At 42.6% G+C, this 25689-nt stretch overlaps 1 protein-coding gene across 5 annotated transcripts in view; it reads right to left on the bottom strand.

Annotated features, from left to right (window-relative positions):
* The window catches only part of LOC144678690 (ankyrin repeat and IBR domain-containing protein 1-like), a 155176-nt gene that overhangs the window by 105610 nt on the left and 23877 nt on the right, over nucleotides 1-25689 (bottom strand). For all 5 annotated transcript variants that reach the window (XM_078538481.1, XM_078538484.1, XM_078538483.1 and 2 more), the window contains one exon: nucleotides 14987-15248. In XM_078538481.1, coding sequence (XP_078394607.1) covers nucleotides 14987-15174 — 188 coding nt within the window. In that variant the 5' untranslated portion in view covers nucleotides 15175-15248. The remainder of the gene's footprint in view (nucleotides 1-14986; nucleotides 15249-25689) is intronic.

Genomic DNA, 25689 nt, shown 5'->3' with positions numbered 1-25689 from the left:
CTCTAAAAAAGGGACAAATAATAAAGAGCAAAATAATTAAAAAGGAAACATATAAACTTACATTTTTAATATCACCGATCTTCGCGATAAATTATAGGCCATGCAGCATGCAGGTAATTTTATTTAGGAGTGATGGATCCATAAAATCTGAAAAGGACCAGGTACTCTCCAAAAAAATCCTTAAAAGTCAGGGCAGTTTTTCTTTAAGATGAAATGACTGTTTTCTGATTAACACTGTTCTTTTTAAAGCTTTAAAAAGATTAGTTAAAACATTATCATAGTAGAGCTGCAAAGGCTGAGTGACTTTTAATTTAATATACTTGCTCATTTAAAATAGTTGCAGTTTCCCAAATATATAAATATACTTGTGTTGTACAATTCTTTTGTCCATTAGATTCATTGGACCAAACAAAAAGTGAACATTTAATGCAAGAAGTTACACAAGTTATTTTTGGTCCGTGTGGCTCAGCTATTGATTATGATAATCAGCTGAGCCATCAAGCAACCATGCCTCACACATTTGCAAGACATTGCCTTCATGCATCTCCAGGAGGTTTTGTTAACCTTGTCGAAAATTTCACTTGCAACTCCAAAAAGATCTCTCAACCATTCATTCCCATTTTGTTTCATCCACTGTCCCCTAGTTGCAGTATTAAACAATTCCAAGGATTATGACTTCACTACTCCATCTAGGAGTCCATTCTACATGCTGATTACTACATAGAGAAAAACCTCCTGATTTCATCCTAAATTTTCTGTTCTTTCTGCTCCCATTGTTACATCTGGAGTCCCTCAAAAATTGATCCTATGCCCTCTATTTCTTACCTAATTGCTACCCCCAGCAACATAATGCTGGATTCCACACGTATACTGGTGACACTCACCTTCACCTACCCTTGTGAATGCAATTTGTTACCTCCAAACTTGACTATTCCAATGCCCGGTCTTTCACCTTGTGCCGTCCATAAACTTGAGCTCATCCAAAACTGCTGTCAGTCCCTTAACTCGCACAAAGTCCTGTTCAAATCACCCTCGGGCTTCTTGGCCTATATTGGCTCTTGGTCAGCAACACCTCAATTTTGAAATTTTCAACCTTGTGTTCAAATTGCTCCACAGCCTCACCTCTTCACGTCTCTATAGCTTTCTCCAGCTCTACACCCTCCGACCCTGGCCTCTTGTGCAACCCTGATTTCAAATGCTCCACTTGGGTGACAATGTTTTCAACTGCTTAGGCTCCAAGCTCTGGAATTCCCTCCCTAAACTGCTCCACCACTGTCTCCTTCTTTAAGTCACTCCTTAAAATTATCTCTTTGACCAAGCTTTTGACCAGCTTTCTTAATATCTGTGATAAAAACAAAAAGCTAAAAGCTACTGCTGATGCTGGAAATCCAAAACAAAAACAGAATTACCTGGAAAAACTCAGCAGGTCTGGCAGCATCGGTGGAGAAGAAATCAGTTAACGTTTCGAGTCTTCATGACCCTTCGGCAGAACTGAAGCATAGTTAGGAGAAAGGCGAAATATAAGCTGGTTTAAGGTGGGGGGGCGGGGGGAGAGAGAGAAGTTGAGGGTGTGGTGATTGTGGAGATAAGCAAGCAGTGATAGGAGCAGATAATCAAAAGATGCCACAGACAAAAGGATCAAAGAGGTGTTGAAGGTGGTGATATTGTCTAAGAAAAGTGCTAATTAAGAATGGAAGACAGGACACTCAAGGTACAGCTCTAGTGGGGGTGGGGTGGAAAGACTAACAGAGTTTTAGTTTTAGATTTAAAAATAATGGAAATAGGTGGGAAAAGAAGAATCTATATAAATTATTGAAAAAAAAGGGAGGGGGGAGAAACGGGGTGGGGATGGGGGGAGGGGGAGTTTAAGATCTAAAGTTGTTGAATTCAATATTCAGCCTGGAAGGCTGTAAAGTGCCTAGTCGGAAGATGAGGTGCTGTTCCTCCAGTTTGCGTTGGGCTTCACTGGAACAATGCAGCAAGCCTTCGCAGTAATCGATAATTACTTCGGTGCTGCTTCATGCTCTCGTCGGGACCTGGAAAAATTTATTAATTTTGCTTCCAATCTCCACCCCTCCATCATTTTCACATGGTCCATCTCTGACACTTCTCTTCCCTTCCTTGACCTCTCTGTCTCAATTGCTGATGATAGACTGTCCACCAATATCCATTACAAGCCTACCGACTCCCACAGCTACCTCGACTACAGCTCCTCACACCCCGCTTCCTATAAGGACTCCATCCCATTCTCTCAGTTCCTTCGCCTCCGTCGCATCTGTTCTGATGACGCTACCTTCAAAAACAGCTCCTCTGACATGTCCTCCTTCTTCCTTAACCGAGGTTTTCCACCCACGGTCGTTGACAGGGCCCTCAACCGTGTCCGGCCCATATCCCGCACATCCTCCCTCACGCCTTCTCCTCCTTCCCAGAAACATGATAGGGTCCCCCTTGTCCTCACTTATCACCCCACCAGCCTCCGCATTCAAAGGATCATCCTCCGCCATTTCCGCCAACTCCAGCATGATGCCACCACCAAACACATCTTCCCTTCACCCCCCCTGACGGCATTCCATAGGGATCGTTCCCTCCGGGACACCCTGGTCCACTTCTCCATCACCCCCTACTCCTCAACCCCCACCTATGGCACCTCCCCATGCCCACGCAGAAGATGCAACACCTGCCCCTTCACTTCCTCTCTCCTCACCGTCCAAGGGCCCAAACACTCCTTTCAAGTGAAGCAGCATTTCACTTGCATTTCCCCTAACTTAGTCTACTGCATTCGTTGCTCCCAATGCGGTCTCCTCTACATTGGAGAGACCAAACGCAAACTGGGCGACCGCTTTTCAGAACACCTGCGGTCTGTCCGCAAAAAAGACCCAAACCTCCCTGTCGCTTGCCATTTTAACACTCCACCCTGCTCTCTTGCCCACATGTCTGTCCTTGGCTTGCTGCATTGTTCCAGTGAAGCACAACGCAAACTGGAGGAACAGCACCTCATCTTCCGACTAGGCACTTTACAGCCTTCCGGGCTGAATATTGAATTCAACAACTTTAGATCTTAAACTCCCCCTCCCCCCATCCCCACCCCGTTTCTCCCCCCTCCCTTTTTTTTCAATAATTTATATAGATTCTTCTTTCCCCACCTATTTCCATTATTTTTAAATCTAAAACTAAAACTTTGTTAGTCTTTCCACCCCACCCCCACTAGAGCTGTACCTTGAGTGTCCTGTCTTCCATTCTGAATTAGCACTTTTCTTAGACAATATCACCACCTTCAACACCTCTTTGATCCTTTTGTCTGTGATATCTTTTGATTATCTGCTCCTATCACTGCTTGCTTATCTCCACAATCACCACACCCTCAACTTCTCTCTCCCCCCGCCCCCCCACCTTAAACCAGCTTATATTTCGCCTTTCTCCTAACTATGCTTCAGTTCTGCCGAAGGGTCATGAAGACTCGAAACGTTAACTGATTTCTTCTCCACCGATGCTGCCAGACCTGCTGAGTTTTTCCAGGTAATTCTGTTTTTGTTCTTAATATGTGTCTGGCTGGATATCAAATTTTGTCTGACAATGCCCCTGAAGTGTTTCACAACATTTTGCCATTTAATGATGTTATATGAATGCAAGTTGTTGTTTTACTAGTTTAAACCTGTGAGCCTTGTCCGATACAATTTGGAGTATTCTTGCAAATCAATCTTTTCCACACTATTCACAATTTTCCTTTTCCCCATGCTAACTGACATTGCAAATGGTTGCCTCTCCTTCCCTCAAACCTGCCTTCGTCATGCTCAAGAAAATTTATACTTAACCACCTATCTGTTGTAAGCTACTGCTTCATCTCCAACCTCCTCTTCTTTTACCAAGTCCTTGATCATATTGTCCATTCCAAAATCTGCGCCATCTTTCCTACAACTTGATATTGGAATCACTCCACTCTGGTTTCTATCCCTGCAACAGAACTAAGTGATTTCAATCACAGTCATAGATTGTACCCTCTATGACTATGCCCATGGTGTATTATACCTCCATCTTTTCAACCTTCTTGGATCCTTGAAAGTCAACCATACCATTCCCCTCCTGTGTTCCAGCTCAGTGGAATTGTCCTCATTTTTTTCACTCTTACCTATGCAATTGCAACCAAACAAACAACTTCTAGCAAGGCTTCTCTTCTCACATCTGCAGTATTGTCTGGAGTCTTCCAGGAATCTATAGTCAGCTGCAATTTTTGTCTTATTATCCCTTGGTTTTTTGACTATAAACATACTAAATAAATGACATCAGCTGCTATTCTTATATTAGATGAAGTATTCAACACAAAGGTAAATTTTTTCAGATTACTGATTCATTCAACATTTAATTTCACTTGAATTGTGTTCTTTAAATGCTCCTAAACTATACATTTATAAGTATACAGTATTAAGAACTTACAAGTAATTTAATATGGTAAAATGGGTAGCTTAAAATATTTTTCCTGTATGATATATTAAAGCTGCTAATGCAATTAATTTAAGAATTATTAAACGACACACCAATTCTTGACAAACACTGCCATCGGAGAAGAAAGAGGTTTGGTGGAGTAACACAACCAAGACCAAGTTTTTTCCAAAATCAAAGTGTTTATTTTTCAGTGATGTGCTCATCCCTCACTCCTGCTTCTCTAGAAGATATCATATAGCTACAGTAAATCACAACTACAAGGATTCATGAACTTAATGGGCACTAATCCAATTTCTCTTAACAGCAAAGATCAAAGTAGAATAGGAACCCAAGAGAAGCCACAGTGCAGCAGTTTCATAAATTGAGCCACAGTGAAATTAATTATTGCACTGCCACATGCAAAATTTATTGTGATCACCTGATGCATCAGATTCAACACCAGCTATAGCTCCCCAGTAAAATCAGTAACAAATAGAAAATAAGTTTCAAAGAATGAAAAGCTTTACTGTCAAATAATTTCAAACGAAAATACGAATTAGGAACAGGAGTGTACCATTTGGCCCCTTGAGCCTGCTCTGTCATTTAATAAGATCATGGCTGATCAGATTGTAACCTCAACTCCATATTCACACCTAACCCCTATAACCATTCGCCTCCTTGCTTATCAAGAATCTATCTACATCTGCCTTAAACATATTCAAAGAATCTGCTTCCACTGCCTTTTGAGGAAGAGAGTTCCAAAGACTCACGACCCTCAAAAAAAATTTCCTCATCTGTCTTAAATGGGTGACCCCTTATTTTTACAGTGACCCCCTAGTTCTAGATTCTCCCACAGGAGGAAACATCCTCTCCACATCCACCTTGGCAAGACCCCACAGGATCTTATGTTTCAATCATGTCGCCTCTTACTCTTCTAAACTCCAGCGGATACAAGCCTCAACTGTCGAACCTTTCCTCATAAGACAACTCCCCCCCGCACTTCCACATATTAGTTGAGCAAACCTTGTCTGAACTGCTTCCAACACATTTACATCCTTCCTTAAATAAGGAGACCAATACTGTACACAGTACTCCAGATGTGGACTCATCAATGCCCTGTGTAACTGAAGCATAACTTCCCTACTTTTGTATTCAATTCCCCTTGCAATATACAGTAACATTCTATTAGTTTTCCTAATTACTTGCTGTATCTGCATATAAACCCTTTGCAATTCAGACACTAGGACACCCAGATCCCTCTGAATCTCAAAGCTCTGCAATATCTCACCATTTAAATAATACTTCCTTTTTATTTTTCCTGCCAAAATGCACAATTTCACATTTGCCCACATTATATTTCATTTGCCAGGTATTTGCCCACTCATTTTATTTATTTATATCCCTTTGTAGTTTTCGTAGGTCCTCTTCACAATTTTCCTACCTATCTTTGCTTCATCAGCAGATTTAGCAACCATCCTTTCGGTCCCTTCATTCAAGTCATTCATAAAAAGTTGAGGTCTCAGCACTGATCCCTGTGGCACATGACCTATTACATTTTGCCAATAAGAAACTTACCTATTTATGCCTATTCTCTGTTCCCTGTTAGCTATGCTAACCCCTGCATCATGAGCTTTTATTTTTCGCCATAACTTTTGTTATGGCACCTTATCAAATGCCTTCTGAAAATCTAAGTACAATACATCCACTGGTTTCCCGTTTATCCACAGCATATGCTACTTCTTCAAAGAGCTCCAATGAATTGGTTAAACGTGATTTCCTTTTCATAAAACCATGTTGACGCTGCCTGGTTACTTTGAATTTTTCCAAGTGCCCTGCTACAATGTCTTTAAGAATACCTCCAACATTTTCCTTATGACTGATGTTAAGCTAACTGGCCTGTAGTTCCCTGCTTTCTGTCTCCATCCCTTTTGGGATAGAGGAATTATATTTGCTATTTTCCAATCTAAAAGGAATCTTTCCAGTCTAGTCAATTTTGGAAAATTAAAACCAACAATTCAACTATCTCACCAGCCACTTCTTTTAATAACCTAGAATAAAGTCCATCAGGACTCAGAGATTTGTCAGCCTTCAGCTCCAACAATTTGCTCAGTACCACTCCCTCGGTGACTGCAATTTTTTTGAGTTCCTCCCTCCCTTCCATTTCCTGATTTCACATTATACCAAAATAGGTCAGTATACTCTGATTCCATTACTCTATTCCCACTAAACTGCTAACCATTCACTTCCCTTCCTGGCTTCCATATTAGCTGATTTTGTTAATAATTCTCTTCTGAGGGACTGTTCCCCTCTCCTTCAAATCTGCCATCATCTTTCTTCTCAAACAAAAAACCCTTAACCCCTTAGTCCTTGCAAACAACCAACCTATCTCCAAGCTTCCTTTCCACTCCAAAGTCCTTGAACAAGTCACTTTCCAAATCTTTGCACATGTTTGAAGCCTTCCAATCAGAATGCCCCACCACTGTACCAAAACACCCTTATTTAAAATCATAAATGACATCCAATGCATTCCTATGTTCGTTGTGACAAACGTAAACACTCTATCCTCAGCCTGCAGGCTTTGAGATGATTGACTACATGGTGGGGTGTGTGTGTGTGTGTGTGTGTGTGTGTTGTGGTGTGGTCGATTAGCCATGACATGCATGCCAAAGGTGGTAGGCGAGATTATTGCAAGTAGCACTCGCACTGCTAGTCCAATTAATGGCATAAAGTTTTAAATCTAATATTTTGTCACTTACTTATCCTGAGAAGGCTCATTACATTGATAAAAGTTTATAGAATTTAAATAGTAAATGCTTGTGTTTTATTCATTACTGAGATATTTGTAAGTCTCATTTGCTGCCTACATCAGTATCACGTAATGCGGAACAGTGCACGACGTTTGTTTGTCATGATTTTTTTCACTGTAAATTGAGGGGTACATTTGACAAAACGCCAGCTCCTAAGAAAGCAAAGTTAGATGTCCGTTCATTTCAGCCTTCTTGGACTTGTCTGTTGAGAAAGTGTTGTTTTCCACACATCAAGTGTTCAACATCATTTTCAAATAAAGCGTGAGAAAGCCTTTCTTGACGAAGTAGAATTGTAGACATCAGAAGTTGAGAGATCTGTGGAGTGCACTTGAAGCTACTGAGAGAGATCATGGGGGGTCTATTTTGACCTGGGCATCCCTGCCAGTGAAATTTAACTGTTTGAAAATGCTTTCAGCATTTGGATCCACTAACAGGTATTTTCACACATGAAGTCAGTCCTCTGTCCCTCCCAGAGCCGATCAACAACTGATCACTCAGAAGCCTGTGTGCAACTTAAAAAAGTATCCAAATAGTTTAGGGGAAGCAGTGGCATAGTGGCATTGTCACTGGACAAGTAATCCAGAGACCCAGGGTAATGATCTGGGCACCCAGGTTCAAATCCCACCATGGCAGATGGCAGAATTTGAATTCAATAAAAATCTGGAATTAAAAGATGACCATGAAACCACAGTAATTTGTTGCAAAATCCCATCTGGTTACCTGGGCTGGCCTACATGTGACTCCAGACACACAGCAACATGGTCGACTCAAATGCCCTTGAAAATGGTCTAGCAAGCCACTCAGTTGTACCAAACTGCTAAAAAGTTGAAAAGGGATGAAACCCAGCATCGACCTAGGCACCGGAAACCAGCAAACTAGGTCCTGTTGACCCTCCTTACTAACATCTGGGGGCTGTGCCAAAATTGGGAGAGCTGTCTCATACTCACGGAATCGTACCTTAGACAAAATCCCAGACACCACCATCACTATCCCAGCAGAGATGGCGGTATAGTTGGGAGGGAATTGCCTTGGGAATCCTCAATATCGATTCCAGGCCCCATGAGGTCTCATGGCATCAGATCAAACATGGGCAAGGACACCTCCTGCTGATTACCACGTACCACCCTCCCCACAACCTCTGCTGATGAATCAGTACACCTCCATATTGAACAGCACTTGAAGGAAGCACTGAGGGTGGCAAGGGTGCAGAATGGACTCTGGGTAGGGGACTTCAATGTCCATCAACAAGAGGTTCGGTAGCACCACTGTAGACCAAGCTGGCCGAGCCCTAAAGGACACAGCTGCTAGATTAGGTCTGCTGCAGGTGGTGAGGGAACCAAGATTGAAAAATATACTTGACCTCATCCTCACCAACCTGCCTGCCGCATATGTATCGGTCCATTACAGTATGAGTAGGAGTGACCACCACATGGGTCTTGTGGGAGCGAAGTCCCGCCTTCACATTGAGGATACCCTCCATCGTTGTGTGGCACTACCACTGTGCTAAGTGGGATAGATTTTGAACAGATCAAGCAAACCAACTGGGCATACATGAGGGCCATCAACAGCATTGTACTCAACCACAATCTGTAACTCCACGAACCAGCAAATACCCCACTATACCATTACGATCAAGCCAGGGAATCAACCCTAGTTCAATGTAGGATGAAGGAGGGCATGCCAGGAGAAGCACTGGGCATACCTAAAAATGAGGTGTCAACCTGGTGAAGCAAAAACACGGGACTAGTTGCATGCCGAACAGCAGAAACAGCAAGTGATAGACAGAGCTAAGCGATCTCACAACCAACAGATCAGATCTAAGCTCTGCAGTCCTGCCACATCCAGTTGCAAATGGTGGTAGACAATTAAACAACTCACTGGAGGAGAAGGGTCCACAAATATCCTCATCCTCAATGATGGAGGAGCCCAGCACATCAGTGCAAAAGATAAGGCCGAAGCATTTGCTACAATCTTCAGCTAGAAGTGCCAAGTGGATGATCCATCTTGGCCTCCTCTAAAGGTCCCCAGCATCACAGATGCCAGTCTTCAGCCAATTTGATTCACTCCACATGATAGAGAAATGGCTGAAGACATAGGATACTGCAAAGACTATGGGCCCTGACAACATTCTGGCAATAGTACTGAAGACTTGTGCTCCAGAAATGGTTGCGCCTCTAGCCAAGGTGTTCCAGTACAGTTACAATACAGGCAATCACCCAGCAATGTGGAAAATAGCCCAGCTATGTCCTGTACACAAAACGTAGGACAAATCAAACCTGGCCAATTACAGCCCCATCAGTCCACTCTCGATCATCGGTAAAGTGACGGAAAAGGCCAACAACAGTGCTATGAAGCAGCACTTGCTTAGCAACAAGTTGCTCACTGATGACTAGTTTTGGTTCCGCCAGGGCCACTCAGCTCCTGACCTCATTACAGCCTTGGTTCAAACATGGCCCAAACAGCTGAACTCAAGAGGTGATGTGAGAGTGACTGCCCTTGACATCAAAGCAGCATTTGACTGTGTACTATCAAGGAGCCTTAGCAAAGCTGGAGTCAATGGGAATCAGGGGGAAAATTCTCTGCTGGCTGGAGTCATACCTAGCACAAAGGAAGATGGTTGTAGTTGCTGGAGGTCAATCAGCTCAATTCCAGGACATCGCTGCAGGAGTTCCTCAGGGTAGTGTCCTAGGTCCAACCATCCTTAGCTGCTTCATTAATGATCTTCCTTCCATCATAAGGTTGGAAGTGGGGGATGTTCACTGATGACTGCACAATGCTCAGCACCATTTGCGAGTCTTCAAATACAGAAACAGTCTGCACCCTCATCCAGTAAGACATGGACAACATTTGGGCTTGGGCTGATAAGTGGTAAGCAATGACCATCTCCAACAAGAGAGAATCTAACCATTGCCCTTGATATTCAATGGCATTGCCATCACTGAATCCTCCACTATCAATATCCTGGGGATTTGACTGTTGACCAGAAACTGAGCTGGACTAGTCATATAAATACTGTGACTACAAGAGCAGCTCAGAGGCTAGGAATCCGACAATGAGTAACTAACCTCCTCACTCCCTAAAGCCTGTCCACCATCTACAAGGCACGAGTCAGGAATGTGTTGGAATACTCTCCACTTGCCTGGATGAGTGCAGCTCCAACAACACTCAAGAAGCTTGACACTATCCAGGACAAAAGCAGCCCGCTTGATTGGCACCCCATCCACAAATATTCACTTCCTTCACCAGTGACACACAGCAGTAGCAGTGTGTACCATCCACAAGATGCACTGCAGGAACTCACCAAAGCTCCACAGACAGCACCTTCCAAACCCACAAGCAATACCATCAAGAAGGACAAGGGCAGCAAATACATGGGAATACCACAACCTTCAAGTTCCCCTCCAAGCCACTCACCTTCCTGACTTGAAACCATATCACCGTTCCTTCAGTGTCATTAGGTTAAAATCCTAGAACTCTGTCCCTAACAGCACAGTGGGTGTACCTACACCACATGGACTGCAGCGGTTCAAGAAGGCAGCTCACCACCACCTTCTCAAGGGCAATTACAGATGGGCAATAAATGCTGACCTAGCCAGCGACACACACATCCCATAAATGAATGAATGAAAAAATACCTGCCAGACATTGGAAAACTCAGCAAGGAAAAGCAAGGGCAAGGGTCACACTAAACTGCTAATACCTGTGTTTTAATTTAATTTTAAATGAAGCTTTTAAACATTTTAAAAACCTTAGTTACCTTACATACAACAATAGCTTAATTATATATAAAAACTTAAATTTTAAAATGTATTACTAGCATGCAAAATATTAAATATAAGTGAACAAATTAAGACTTAGCATGCCACTTTAGAAAGGTTGCTGACCCCCTGGTCTACATCATTGTTTGGAACGGAAACAAAATCCCAAAACGTATCCACAAGATGTTTCAAACACCTATGCATACTACAAACATGGTTTGTAAACAAGATGGTGCAGAAGGGAGGGCTTTAGATTCCTGGGGCATTGGGACCGTTTCTGGGGGATGTGGGGCCTGTATGAGTTGGATGTGTTACATCTGAACAGGAACAGTAGCAAACCTCCCCGCGAGGATGTTGGTCATGCTGTTGGGGCAGATTTAAATTGGCAGGGGAATGGGATCCTGAAAAGTAGTTCAGAGGGGAGAGAAGCAAAGATAGAATTAGAAGTTAAAACGCTCGTAAATGAGTCTGGAAGACAGAAGAAACATAGGCGAGATAAGAAAGTAGTGAGTTTAGCAAGTCTAAATGGAATATATTTTAATGCAAGGAGCCTGAGGAATAAGAGAGATGAGCGGAGGGCACAGATAGGCACATGGGAGTATGATATCATAGCTATGACCAAGACCTAGCTAAAAGGGCAGGATTGGCAGCTCAACATTCCTGATTCTAGGGTATTCAGACGAGATAGAGAGGGGAATTTAAGGGGATGGGGGTTGCAATATTGATCAAAGAATCAATTATAGCAGTGAGGAGGGGTGATATCTTGGGAGGATCACCATTTAGGAGAAATAAACACGAGAGGACATGGCTTTAGGGTGAAAGGGGAAAGGTTTAGGGGGAACATTAGTGGGAACTTCTTCACTCAGAGAGTGGTGAGAGTGTGGAACGAGCTACCATCTGACGTGGTAAATGCTGGCTCACTCTTAAGTTTTAAGAATAAATTAGATAGATACTTGGATGGGAGAGGTCTGGAGGGTTATGGACTAGGTGCAGGTCAATGGGACTAGCGGAATAATATTTCTGCACAGACTAGAAGGGCCGAATGGCCTGTTTTCTGTGCTGCAGTGTTCTATGGTTCTAAATGAAGCCATATGGGTAGAAGTAAAAAACATAAAAGGGGCAAACACGCTGTTGGATGTGTACTATAGGCCCCCAAACAGTCAGGGAGAGGTAGAAGATCAAACATGTAATCAAATTTCAGAGAAGTGGAAGAATAATAAGGCAGTAATAGTAGGGGATTTTAACTATCCAAATATTAACTGGGATAGTTTTAGTGTGCAAGGTAGGGAGGGAGCAAAATTCTTAAGTTGCATCCAGGAGAACTTATTTAGCCAGTACGTAGAAAGCCCAACAAGGGAGGGAACAGTTCTGGACCTAATATTTGAAAGAGTCTGGGCTGGTGGAAGACATTTTAGTAGGGGAGCATTTTGGAGATAGCGATCATAACTCAATTAGATTTAGGATAGTTATGGAAAAGGATAAGGTTGGGCCAGGAATAAAATTTCTAAACTGAGAAAAGGATAACTTTACTAAGATGAGATGCGATTTGGCCCAAGTGGATTGGGAGCAGCTACTTGCAGATAAAACTGTGTCAGAGCAGTGGGGGGAAATCAAGGAGGAAATAGCGAGAGTACAGGGCAAATGTATTCCCGTAAAGACAAAGGGGAGACCAAGTCCGGAGAACCCTGAATGTCAAGGGACATAAAGGTTAGGATTAAGGAAAAAAGAGAAGCTTATAGCAGATATCCAGGGCTCAATATGGCAGAGTCCTTAGAGGAGTATAAAAAATGCAGAGCAGAACTTAAAAAGGAAATTAGAAAAGCTAAAAGAATGCACGAGAAAGCATTAGTAGGTAGAATAAAGGAAAACCCAAAGAGTTTTTAAAAAATATATAAAGAGCAAGAGAATAACTAGGGAAAGGGTAGGGCCAATTAGGGACCATAGAGGTAATGTGTGTGTGGACCCGGAAGACGTGGGTGCATTCCTCAATGAACACTTTGCGTCAGTTTTCACAATGGAAAAGGACGATGCAGGTTTAGACATCAGGGTGGAGGACTGTGAAATATTAAAGGAAATTAACATATAGAGGGAGAGAGGGAGGGAGGGAGGATGTACTCGCCAGTTTAGCAGCCTTACAAGTGGATAAATCCGCAGGCCCGGATGACATGTATCCCAGGCTGTTGAGGGAGGCAAGGGAAGGGATATCGTGGGCCCTGGCCATAATTTTCAAATCTCCTCTGGCCACAGGTAAGGTGCCAGAAGACCGGAGGACTGCTAACGTAGTCCCATTATTAAAAAAGGGAGGAAGGGATAGACCGGGAAATTACAGGCCAGTCAGTCTAACCTCAGTGGTGGGGCAGTTACTAGAAAGAATTCTAAGGGACAGAATATATCTGCACATGGAAAGACACAGATTAATCAGGGATAGTCAGCATGGATTTGTTAAGGTAAGGTCATGTCTGACAAATCTGATTGAAGTTTCTGAGGAGATAACCAGGGGTGTTGATGAGGATTATGCATTTGATGTGGTCTACATGGACTTTAGCAAGGCTTTTGACAAGGTCCCTCATGGCAGACCGATCAAGAAAGTAAAAGCCCATGGGATCCAAGGCAAAGTGACACGTTAGATCCAAAATTGGCTGAGAGGCAGGAAGCAGAGGATGAGGTAGAGGGATGTTTTTGTGACTAGAGGTCTATTTCCAGTGGGGTTCCGTAGGGGTCAGTGCCAGGGCTCTCGCTGTAAATGATTTGGACTTAAGTGTACGGGATATGATCAAGAAGCTCGTGGATGACACGAAAATTGGTAGAGTGGTAAATAGTGAGAATGATAGCCGTAAACTGCAGGAGAAAAGCAATGGACTGGTCAAGTGGACAGAGCAGTGGCAAGTGGAATTCAACCTGGAAAAGTGAGAGGCATTGCACTTGGGGAGGGCTAATAAGGCAAGGGATTACACTATGAATGTTAGGAGCCTGGAAAGTACTGAAGATCAGAGGTGTGCATATCCATAGATCCTTGAAGGTGCAGGGCAGGTAGATAAGGTGGTTAAGAAGGCATTTAGGATACTTGCCTTTGTTAGCCAAGACATAGAATACAAGAACAGGGAGGTTATGCTGGAACTGTATAAGACACTGGTTAGGCCACAACTGGAATATTGTGTGCTGTTCTGGTCACCACATTATAGGAAGGATGTGATGGCACAGAAGAGGCTGCAGAAGAGATTTATCAGGATGTTGCCTGGGCTGGAGGGTCTGAACTATGAGGAAAGATTGGATAGGCTGGGGTCGTTTTCCATGGAGCAGCGAAGGTTGAGAGGGGACCTGATAGAGGTGTAATAAGATTATGAGGGGCATAGATAGGGTGGATAGGAAGGCACTTTTTCCACTAGTAGATTGGTCAACAGCCAGGGGGAATAGGTTTAAGGTAAGAGGTAGAAGGCTAAGAGGGGAGTTGAGGAAAAACATTTTTCACCCAGAGGATGATGGGAGTCTGGAACACTCTGCCTGAAAGGATGGTTGAGTCAGAGACTCTCGTAACATTTAAGTCGTATTTAGATATTCATTTGCATTACCATAGCCTCCTGGGCTATGGGCCAAGTGCTGGAAACTGAGATTAGTGTAGTCAGATCTTTGTTGACTGGTGCAGACGTGATGGGCAGAATGGCTTGCTTCTCCGCTGTAGACGTCTATGAGTCTAAGTTTTAATTTTATTCTCCCGTACATCAGTTTTACCTTCAACTGTATTGAAGAGATTCTAGCAATCCTTTTCTCCTGCAGATTTTTAACTATGAAAACTCAGCCCTTAGATTGAGATAATTCAATAAATTTCACTGCATAACTTGACTTATGGAAGCTCTTCACATAAACTCCAGTATAAAACACAGTCAGTTAGGATCACTTGGACAAAGCAATCTCTATGGAGCTAAACTACAAATGTGACAAATTCAAGTCATAAGCTTTTTAAACCTTCAAACACAAATTAAGCAATTCAGGTTGAATACTCACCGCAGCAACTTGCTCATAGCATGTCTGGCAGCATAATGAAGGGGGGTGTTATGCTGATAAGGCTCTCCATAAGAGGTATTTGGATCCAGGGACTCTTTGAACTGAGGATTGCTTTCATACAATTGATAGGCCAAGGATTCATCGCCATTTATGAGCGCCTTGCGGAATTTAGTTGTGGTGTTCCCCATATTTTATTGACAATTGTTGGCACTTTCAGCTTCAGCCACTTGACATGCTGATCTCCAACAGCATGCTTCACATCCTACAGAAAACAACAGATTTCAAGCTGATGCACCTGTCAAGTTGCAATGCTTTTACATCCCTATGCAAATTATTCACAATGATTCAACAATCAGTGAGTTTAGCAATGAAGTGCTAGAGTACATATAGCTTTCATTCCCAATAATCAATTCAAGTCACTTCCTTGTAGTTAAGGCATAATACCACAGATACAGAACTGTGTATTGTCAAGTTTGCTATTTCTCTTAATAAAATGGTCATTACTAATTGCTTACAAGCAAATTAAAATATTAGCTCAAGAGTGGAAAAAAATCTTTCAAAGAGATTACTCCAGAGGCTTCTGAGCCTGCAACTTTGTTACTCATCCTGTTTCCCGTCACACAGTCATCCAAGGTCCGAGGTGATGGATGGACAGCCACTTCTAAGCAAAAGAGTCAATTGCCTAACAAACCAATTTCCTGATTTAGAGTTCACTAACGGTGAGCTGTAATTGATTATTAGTGGACTATGCTCGTGTTCCAAAAGACTCAACTATGAAATATTTTGAAGTATTAACTCTTAACTGACTCTTTGAAGGAAAAAAAGTTATACCGACAGAAAAAAGCAACCTGAGATAAGACCAATTAAAAGTTGTTTTTCATACTTGATTGTTGTCATCAATCTTGATTTATATAGCACCTATACTTAAAAGAAAAAAGTGCTAAGCTGTTTCACAAGGGAAAAGAGACAGTGAGTCAAAGGAAGAAAGATCAGAGAGCAAACAACTGCTTGGTCAACAAGTTGGATTTTTAACGAGTATCTTGAAAAGGAGGTTAAAAGGTCTAGGGAGGAAATTCTAGGGAGTTAAACTCCAGAAGGCAGATACCAATGGTGGGGCAAAAGATGGAACAAGAGGTTGGAGATAAAGGAATGGAGGTGGGATTGTGGAGCTATAGGAAGTTATAAACATAATGGCATGGAATAAATTAGAGTTATAGAACAGTAGTAGAAAAAGATGGTTAAGATAAAGTGAGAGAAACTGCTATTAAAAACGTATTAAACCGTCTGTACAGCAATGTGCACACTGTGCATAATAAAACCGGGGAATTGGGTACAATAATCTGAGAGAAACCAGACACTTGTAGGTATTACAAAGATGTGGCGTCAGAGAAATTGGGACTTAAATGGTACAAGGTATGGTATATTTAGGAGAGATAGAGGAAAAAGGTGGAGTAGCTATATTTATTAGAGGTAGTATAATGGTAGTAGAAAATCATGAAGTCATCAGTAAGACAGAAATAGAATCCATGTGGATAAAGACAAAAGATAACGAAGGAACAGTTACTCCAATGGCACAGTCAACAGACCACCCAAGGGGGAAGGGAAGTAGAGGAAGAAATGTACAAACAAATTTAGGGAATGAGTGAAAAACAGAATCATTATGGGGAATTTCAACTACCCCACATTTAATTGGTCAAAGGAGGAAGGTAAAGAGGATAAAGGAACAGAATTCCAGCAATGTGCACAGGACTTCTTTCTGACCTAGTGTCCAGGAAGCCCAACAACAGAGGATTTGCCACTGGTTCTAGGAATTGAGAATGAACCAGAGCACATTGAAAATTAAAAGTCAAGGAACATCTAAGCAATAGTGACCATAATATCACCTGCTTAATCATAAAAACAGAGAAGGACACAAGTACGGCAAAGATCAAGATAACAGATTGGAGAAAAGCCGATTTTGAGAGGTTGAGAATACAACTTGGGAAAATAAAAGTGTTCAAATAAAAGAATTTGGAAAGATGTATTCCATTAAAAAACTAAACACTAATGGAACACCATTGATGGGAAAGAGAAAAATTGAGTAAAGAAAGAGGCATACACTAAGTGAATGGACAACAGAGGTGATCATGACAAGGGAATTAGGAGAGATTAGGAGAGAAGTTTAACATGGACTCAATGGGTTGAATGGCCTCCTTTTGTGCTGTTATGGCTAGAAGTTAAAGGAGCAATTAGGAAGACAAAGGGAAACTATAAAATTGATTTTCCAAGGAAAACAAAGCAACATAGCAAAATGTTCCACAGGTACATGTGAAAGGCAAGACCGGATGGGTATAGGGTCACTAAAGGGTGGGCAGGATAAAATATCAACCAGTGATAGCAAAATGGCAGTAATACTGAAGAACTATTTTGCTTCAATATTTACCACTGAGACAGATCAGATGGACATAACATAAGATGAGAAATGAGATAGCTGCATTTTAAAATAAAATAGGGGAGAAATATGCACAAAAATTATAGAATACTGCTAATGAGGGACTTTTATAGACTGGAATAGTAATGGTGTAAAAGACAAGGATTTGGGGTGGGGAAGTGGTGGAAACGTTTCTAAATGGCATTGAGAATTTCCTTCATCAGTATGTTTCAGACCTAACAAGGAAGAAAGCAATAAAAGCAAAATACTGCAGATGCTGAAGATCTGTAATTAAAAACAGAAAGTGCTTCCAAAGAAGAGTCATATTGGATACGAAACATTAACCCTGTTTCTCTCTCCACAGCCAGGCCTGCTAAGTTTTTCTAGCACTTATGTTTTTATTAAAGGAGAAAAGCATTGTTAGATCTGATTCCAGGAATGAGGTAGGTCAAGTACAGCAATTGTCAGTAAGGGGTCATTAAGGGAAGTGATAATGCCATAAGAATTAGATTACCTATGGAAAAAAATAAAGAACAATCCAGTGTAAAAATACTTAATACTTTAATCATCTCAGACCAAAGACATCGCTGCAGGAGTTCCTCGGGGTAGTGCTCTAAGCCCAACCATTTTCAGCTGTTTCATCAATGACCTTCCTTCCATCATAAGATCAGAAGTGGGGATGTTTCTGGATGATTGCACAATGTTCAGCACCATTTGCGACCCCTCAGATACTGAAGCAGTCCATATCTATGCGCAGCGAGACCTGGGCAATGTTCAATCTTGGGCTGATAAGTAGCAAGTAACATTCGCATCACATAAGTGCCAGGCAATGACCATATCCTACAAAACAGAATCCAACCATCACCCTTTGACATTTAATGCATTATCATCACTCAATCCTCCACTATCAATATCCTGGAGTTTATCATCAACTGGAAACTGAACTGGAACAGCCATATAAATACTGTGGCTGCAAGAGCAGGTCAGAAGCTAGGAATTCTGCACAGAGTAACTCATCCCCTGACTCCCCAAAGCCTGTCCACCATCTACAAGGCACAAGTCAGGGGTGTGATGGAATACTCGCCACTTGCCTGGCTGAGTGCAATTCCAACAGCACTCAAAGCTCAACACCATGCAGGACAAAGCAGCCCAATTGATTGGTACCCCACCAACTACCTTCAACATTCACTTCCTCTACTACCAATGCACAATGGCAGCAGTGTGTATCATCTACAAGATGCACTACATTAACTCACCAAGGCTCCATCAACAGCAACTTCCAAACCTGCGCCCTCTACAACCTAGAAGGACAAGGGCAGCAGATGCATGGGAACACCACAACCTGCAAGTTCCCCTCCAAGCCACACTCTATCCTGACATCGCTATTCCTTCACTCACTTGGGCAAAATCCCGGAACTCCCTTCCTAACAGCACTGTGGGTGTTCTTTGAACGCATGGATTGCAGCAGTTGAAGAAGGCAGCACACCACTACCTTCTCAAGGGCAATTAGAGTTAGGCAATAAATGCTGGCCTAGCCAGGGCTGCCCACATCCCATAAATGAATAAAAATTGGATGAGGGCCAATTTCAGTAGGCTTGGAATGGATCTAGTAATTTGGAATCAGAGATTGGCAGGCAAAATTGGCACCACCTATAAAGAGAAAATGGTTCAGGTACAGTCGAAGTAAATTCCCACAAAGTCAGGGTCATTTGAGCACAGGAGGGCAGCCAACCTAGTCCAGGCCAGTTCTCTATACAGCAATTCAGCAAGTTCCATTCCCCCGCTCAATCCCTACAGGTTTATTTTCCTTAAACGTCCATTTAAATTTACCCATCTGGTTCACTAATGTCCTTTAGGGAAGGAAACCTACCATCCTTAACTCGTTTGGCCTACATGTGACTCCAGGCCCACAGCAATGTGGTTGACTCTTCAATGAGCTCTGAACTGGGGAAACTAGGGATGGGTAATAAATGCTGGCCTGGCCAGCGACGCCCAAATCCCATGAATGAATAATATAAAAATTCCTTCCAAAATCCTTCACTGTCTCGGCTACCACCATCCTCAGCAGCAGCGAGTTCCTGGTCATAACCAATCAGTGCATAAAAAAGTTCTTCCTCACAACCAATGGATCAGATCAAACCTCTGCACTCCTGCCACATCCAGTCATCAATGGTGGTAGGCAATTAATCACAGTGTCTTTACAAAGCAGAAGGAGGCCATTCGGTCCATAGAGTCTGCACTGGCTCTCTGAAAAAGCATTACACCTTGTTCCACTCCCTGCCTTATCTATGTAGCCTTGCATATTCTCTTTTTTCAGGTAGCAATCCAATTCCCTTTTGAATTCCTCGATCGAACCTGCCTCCACCAGCCTTTCTAGAGGTTTGTTCCAGACTCCAACCACCCTCTGGGTGAAAAGATTTCCTCACATCACATTTACTTCTTTTGCCAATTAAGTGAGAGTGGAAATTGCAGAGGCACTAGTGATAATCTTCCAGTCTTCCTTAGACACACAGGTGGTGCCAGAGGACTTGAGAACTGTGAATGTTACACCCTTGTTCAAAAAAAGGGTGCAAGAATAAAGCTGGCACCATATCTTTCCTGCCAAAATGAATCACTTCACACTTCTCTGCATTGAGCTTCATCTGCCACTTGTCTGCCCAATCCACCAACATGTCTATGCCCTTTTGATGTTCAAGACTATCCCCATCACAGTTGATGTTTCCAATCTTCGTATCATCTGCAAATTTTGAAATCATGACCCGCACACCAGTCTAGGTCATTAATATATATCAGGAAGAGCAAGGGTCCCCACACTGACCCCTGAGGAATTCCACTACAAACCTTCCTCCAATCTGAAAAACTACCATTTACTACTACTTTTGTTTCCTGTCATTCAGCCAATTTCTTATCCAAGTGCCTACTTTCCCTTTTATTCCATGACACAGAATTCTGCTCACAAGTCTGTTGTGTGGCACTATCAAATGCCTTTTGAAAATCCATATACACATCAACAGCATTTCCTTTATCAACCTTCTCTGTTGCCTCCTCAAAAGACTCCAGCAAGTTAATTAAACATGATTTTCCCTTGATGATTCCATGCTGGCTTTCCTTAATTATCTTGCACTTGTCTAAGTAATTATTGATTTTATCCCATAGAATAGTTTCCAGAAGTTTCCCTACCCTCTGACATCAAACTGACCAGCCTGTAGTTGCCAGCTTTATTCTTGCACCCTTTTTTGAACAAGGGTGTAACATTCACAGTTCTCCAGTCCTCTGGCACCACCTGTGTCTAAGGAAGACTGGAAGATTATCACTAGTGCCTCTACAATTTCCACTCTCACTTCTCTCAGTACCCTTGGATGCATCACATCCAATCCTGCCGCCTCATCTATTTTAAGTAAAGGTAGCCTTTCCAATACCACCTTCCTCTCGATTGTAAGTTCTTCTAGTGTACCAGTTACCTCCTCTCTCCTCGGTCTTTAAAAACAGATACAAAGTACTCACTCAACACCTCTGTTATTTCTCCAGCCTCCACATGGTAGTACCTTTTTTTGTCCCTAATCGGCCCTACTCTTTCTTTTATCACCCTTTTATTATTTACATGCTTATAGAAGACCTTGGGATTCCCTTTCATGTTCACTACCAGCCTCTTTTCATACTCTCGCCTTGCTTTTCTTATTAGTTTCTTCACGTCTATATTCAGCCTGATTCTCCAATGTATTTTCTACCCGACATCTGTCATATGTGCACTTCTTCCTTTTCGTCTTTACCGCTATATCTCTCGTAATCCAGGGTTTCTGGATTTATTTGCTCTACCTTTCCCCTTCAAGGAAATATACCTTGGCATTGCCTGCAATACTTTTTCTTTGAAGGTGGCCCATTGTTCAGCCACTGTCTTTTCTGCCAACATTTGATTCCAACTCACTCGACTCAGATGCATTCTCATCCCACCAAAGTTGACTTTCCCCCAAATAATTATCCCTGCTCTGGATTGTTCTCTGTTCTTTTCCATGATTAACTTAAAGCTTGTCATACAGTGGTCATTGTTGCCTTGAGGCTCTCCCACTGATATCTGATCCACTTGGGCCAACTCATTCCCCAGAACCAGGTCCGAAAGAGCGTGTCCTCTTGTGGGACTAGAAACATACTATAGAAAATTATCTTGAACACATTCCAGGAACTCTCGCCCCTCTTGTCCTTTTGTACTATTCCTATCCCAGTCTCCCCCATTATGATTACTCTATAACTCTTGCACCTCTCCGTAATTTTTTTGCAAATTTGTTTCTCCACATCCCTTCCACAAGTTGATGGTCATATACTACTCCAATCAGTGTTATTGCACCTTTTCCATTCCTTACCTCGAGCCAGACAGATTCTGTCCTTGACCCCACTGGAACATCCTCTCTCTCCGGTAGTGTAATGCCATCTTTAACCAATATTGCCATTCTGCACCCGCCCCCAACTTTTTCCTTCCTTGTCTCTCCTAAACACCTTGCACCCAGGAATATTTAACACCCAGTCCTGCCCTTCTTTGAGCCAGGTCTGTGTTATAGCAATAATATCATAATTTCGTTTGTCAACCTGTGCCTGCAGTTCACCAATCTTATTAATCACACTCCATGCATTCACATATATGCACATTAAGCCTGATTTGGGCTTTTCTACATTCCCGCTTATTCTGACCCCATCTAATGACTTATTGTTGCCTTCTCTTAATTCTATCAAACTCTAAATATTCTATTTACCTTGATACTATTCTCTGATATATCATCCTTATCAGTTGATACTTCACTAAGCCACACTGCCAGTTTTTCTCCTCTGCACTCTGAATTTCCCCCCAGGTTCCCTCCCCCCTGCCAATCTAGTTTAAACCCTCCCAAACAGCACTAGGAAACCTCCCTGCAAGGACAACAGTCCCAGTCCTGTTAAGGTGTAGCCTGTCCTTCTTGTACAGGTCCCACCTGCCCAGAACAGATCCCAATGCCTCAGACATCTAAAATCCTCCCTTCTACTCCATTTCTCCAGCCACGTGTTGAACTGCGCAATCTTCCTATTCTTATGTTCACTAGCACATGGCACTAGCACAGATTACTGCTCTCGAGGTCCTGCTTTTTAATCCCCTTCCTGACTACCTAAAATCTGCTTTCAGGACCTCATCCCTTTTCCTACCATGTCATTGGTCCCGCTGTGGACCATGGCCTCTGGCTGTTCGCCCTTGCCCAAAAGAATGTCCTGCAGTCGCTATGTGACATCCTTGACCCTGGCACCAGAGAGGCAACATACCATCCTGGAGTCACGTCGCTGACCACAGAAACACCTGTCTGCTCCCGGAACTATGGAATCCCCTACTGCTATAGCACTTTCACTCTTCCTCCTCCCCTCCTGTGCAGCTGAGCCACCTGTGGTGCCATGGACTTGGCTCTTGCTACAGTCCTTTGAGGAACCATCTTGCTCACCAGTATTCAAAATGGAAAAGCGGTTAGAGAGCGAGATAGGCTTAGGGAATTCCTGCACTACCTGCTTGTTTCTCTTAGATACTCTGGCGGTCACCCATTCCCTCTCTGTCTGTGTACTTCTAAGCTGAGATATGACCACCTCTCTAAACATGCTATCCACGTAATCCTCAGTCTTGTGAATGCACCAAAGTGACTCCAGCTGCCGTTCAAGCTCCGCAACTTGGAGCTCAAGTTTCTGCAGCTGGTGACACTTCCTGCAGATGTAGCCATTGAGGGCACTTTGTGCCTACACGGCTTCCCACAGCCCGCAAGATGCATATTCACACATGGTCAAGCTGCAGTGACATACCTTATACTTATATAAAGCGGTTGCTACAGTATTTACTAATTTATTTTATTTATTACCTTAATTTAGAATAATTCCTATGTATACTACAACTTACTGTGTTTCTCAGTCTTGCTCCTTCTCACGCTCTTTTAACTCCCGGTTCTGCTCTCAGTCATGCCCCTTTTAATGCTCTTTTAACTCCCGACTCCGTTCTCCAATGAACAGGAAAAGACTCCATAAATATCGCCACCCTCAAAGGTGGGGGAACCCAACATATGAATATAAAAGACAAGTTTGAAGCACTCGCAGCCATTTTCAGCCAGAGGTGCCGAGTGGATGATCCATCTTGGCCGCCTCACAAGAACCCCAGTGTCACAGATGCTAATCTTCAGCCTATTTGATTCACTCCACGCAATATCAAGAAACGGTTAAAGGCACTGGATACCAAAGCTATGGGTCCTGACAACATCCTGGCAATAATACGAAGACTTGTGCTCCAGAACTATTCGGGCCCTAGCCAAGCTGTTCCAGTACAGCTACATGACACTGGAAGATGAGATTAGAAATGACAATCGAATTTAAAATAAAAAGGGGAGAAATATGGTCAAAAACTATGCATTACTGATAATGGGAGGCTTTAATTATCCTAACATTGATTGGGATAGTAATGGTGCAAAGGACAGGGATTTTGGTTGGGAGAGGGTGGGGGGGAAATGTTTCTGAATGGCATTCAGGAGAATTTCCTTCATCAGTATGTTTCAGGCCCAAATAGGGAGAAAGCATTGTTGGATCTGGTTTTGGTAATGAGGGCCAAGTGCACCAATTGTCACTAAGGGGCCATTTAGGGAAGTGAGCATAATATCAGGACAGGCAGAATACAGGTAACTACCCAACAACGTGGAAAATTGCCCAGGTGCATCCTATCTACGAAGCAGGATAAATCGAATCTAGCCCATTACTGCCAGCCTCCTCTTGATCATTAGCAAAGTGATGGAAGGTGTCACTGACCATGCTATCAAGCGGCACTTACACAGAAAGAACGTTCTCACTGATGCTTAGTTTGGGTTCCGCCAGGGCCAATTAGCTCTGGAACTCATTACAGTCCTGCCCAAACATAGTCAGAAGAGCTGAACTCAAGAGGCGAGATGAGGCTGACTGTCCTTGACATCAAGGCAACATTTGACCGGAGTGTGGCATCAAGGAGCCTTGAAAAAATTGAAGTAAATGTGAACCAGGGAAAACTTTCCAATGGCTGGAGTCATACCTAACACAAAGGAAGATGGTTGTGGTTGTTGGAGGCAAATCATCTCAGTACCAGGATATCACTGAAGTTCCTCAGGGTACTGTCCTAAGCCAAACCATCTCCAGCTGCTCCCTCAATGATCTTCCTTCCATCATAAAGGTCAGAAGTGAGGAAGTTCGTTGATGATTGCACAATATTCAGCACCATTTGCAACTCCTCAGATACTGAGGCAATCCATGACATATGCACTAATACCTGGATAACATTCAGGCTTGTGCTGTTAACTTGCAATTAATATTCACGCCACAGAAGTGCCAGGCAATGAGAATCTCCTACAAGGCACAGTCAAACAAATATTCTCCCCAAGATGATCAATGACATTGCAATTGCTGAATTCCCCCACTAACAACAACCTGGTGGTTACCATTGACCAGAAACTGAACTGATCAAGCCATATAAATAGTGTGGCTACAAGAGCAGGTCAAAATTCTGAAGCAAGTAACTCAGCTCCCAATCCCCCAAAGCCTGTCCGCCATCTACAACACACATGGTTTAGGGAAATCATGTTTAACCAAATTATCCAAGTTCTTTGAATGAGCCACATGTGCTGTGGATAAAGGGGAACTGGTGCATGTACTATACTTAGATTTCCAGAAGGCATTTGATAAAGTGCCACATCAAAGGTTATTGCAGAAAATAAAATCTCATGGTGTAGGGGGGTAATATATTGGCATGAATAGAAGATTGGCTAGCTAACAGGAAGCAGACAGTTGGCATAAATGGGTCTTTTTCTGACTGGCAGGATGTGACGAGTGGTGTGCCACAGGGATCAGTGCCAGTGCTGGGACCTCAACTTTTTACAATTTATATAAGTGACTTAGATGAAGGGGCAGATGGTATGATTGCTAAATTTGCTGACAACACAAAAATGAGTAGGAAACTAAGTTGTGAAGAGGACATAAGTAAACTACAATAGGATATAGACAGGTTAAGTGAGTGGGCAAAGATCTGGCAAATGAGAGTATAATGTGAGCAAATGCGAAATTGTCCATTTGGCAGGAAGAATACAAAAGAAGCATATTATCTGAATTGAGAGAGATTGCGGAGTTCTGAGATTCAGAGGGGCCTGGGTATCCTAGTGCATGAATCACAAAAGGCTAGTATGCAAGTACAGCAGGTAATTAAGAAAGCTAATAGAATATTATTTATTGCAAGCATAATTGAATATAAAAGTAGGGGGGGGTTATGCTTCAGTTACACAGGGCA

This window comes from Cetorhinus maximus, chromosome 3, assembly GCF_964194155.1.
Source record: "Cetorhinus maximus chromosome 3, sCetMax3.hap1.1, whole genome shotgun sequence".
NCBI lineage: Eukaryota > Metazoa > Chordata > Chondrichthyes > Lamniformes > Cetorhinidae > Cetorhinus > Cetorhinus maximus.
Note: the sequence above shows the minus strand (reverse complement) of the source record. Positions and strands in the feature narration are given on the sequence as shown.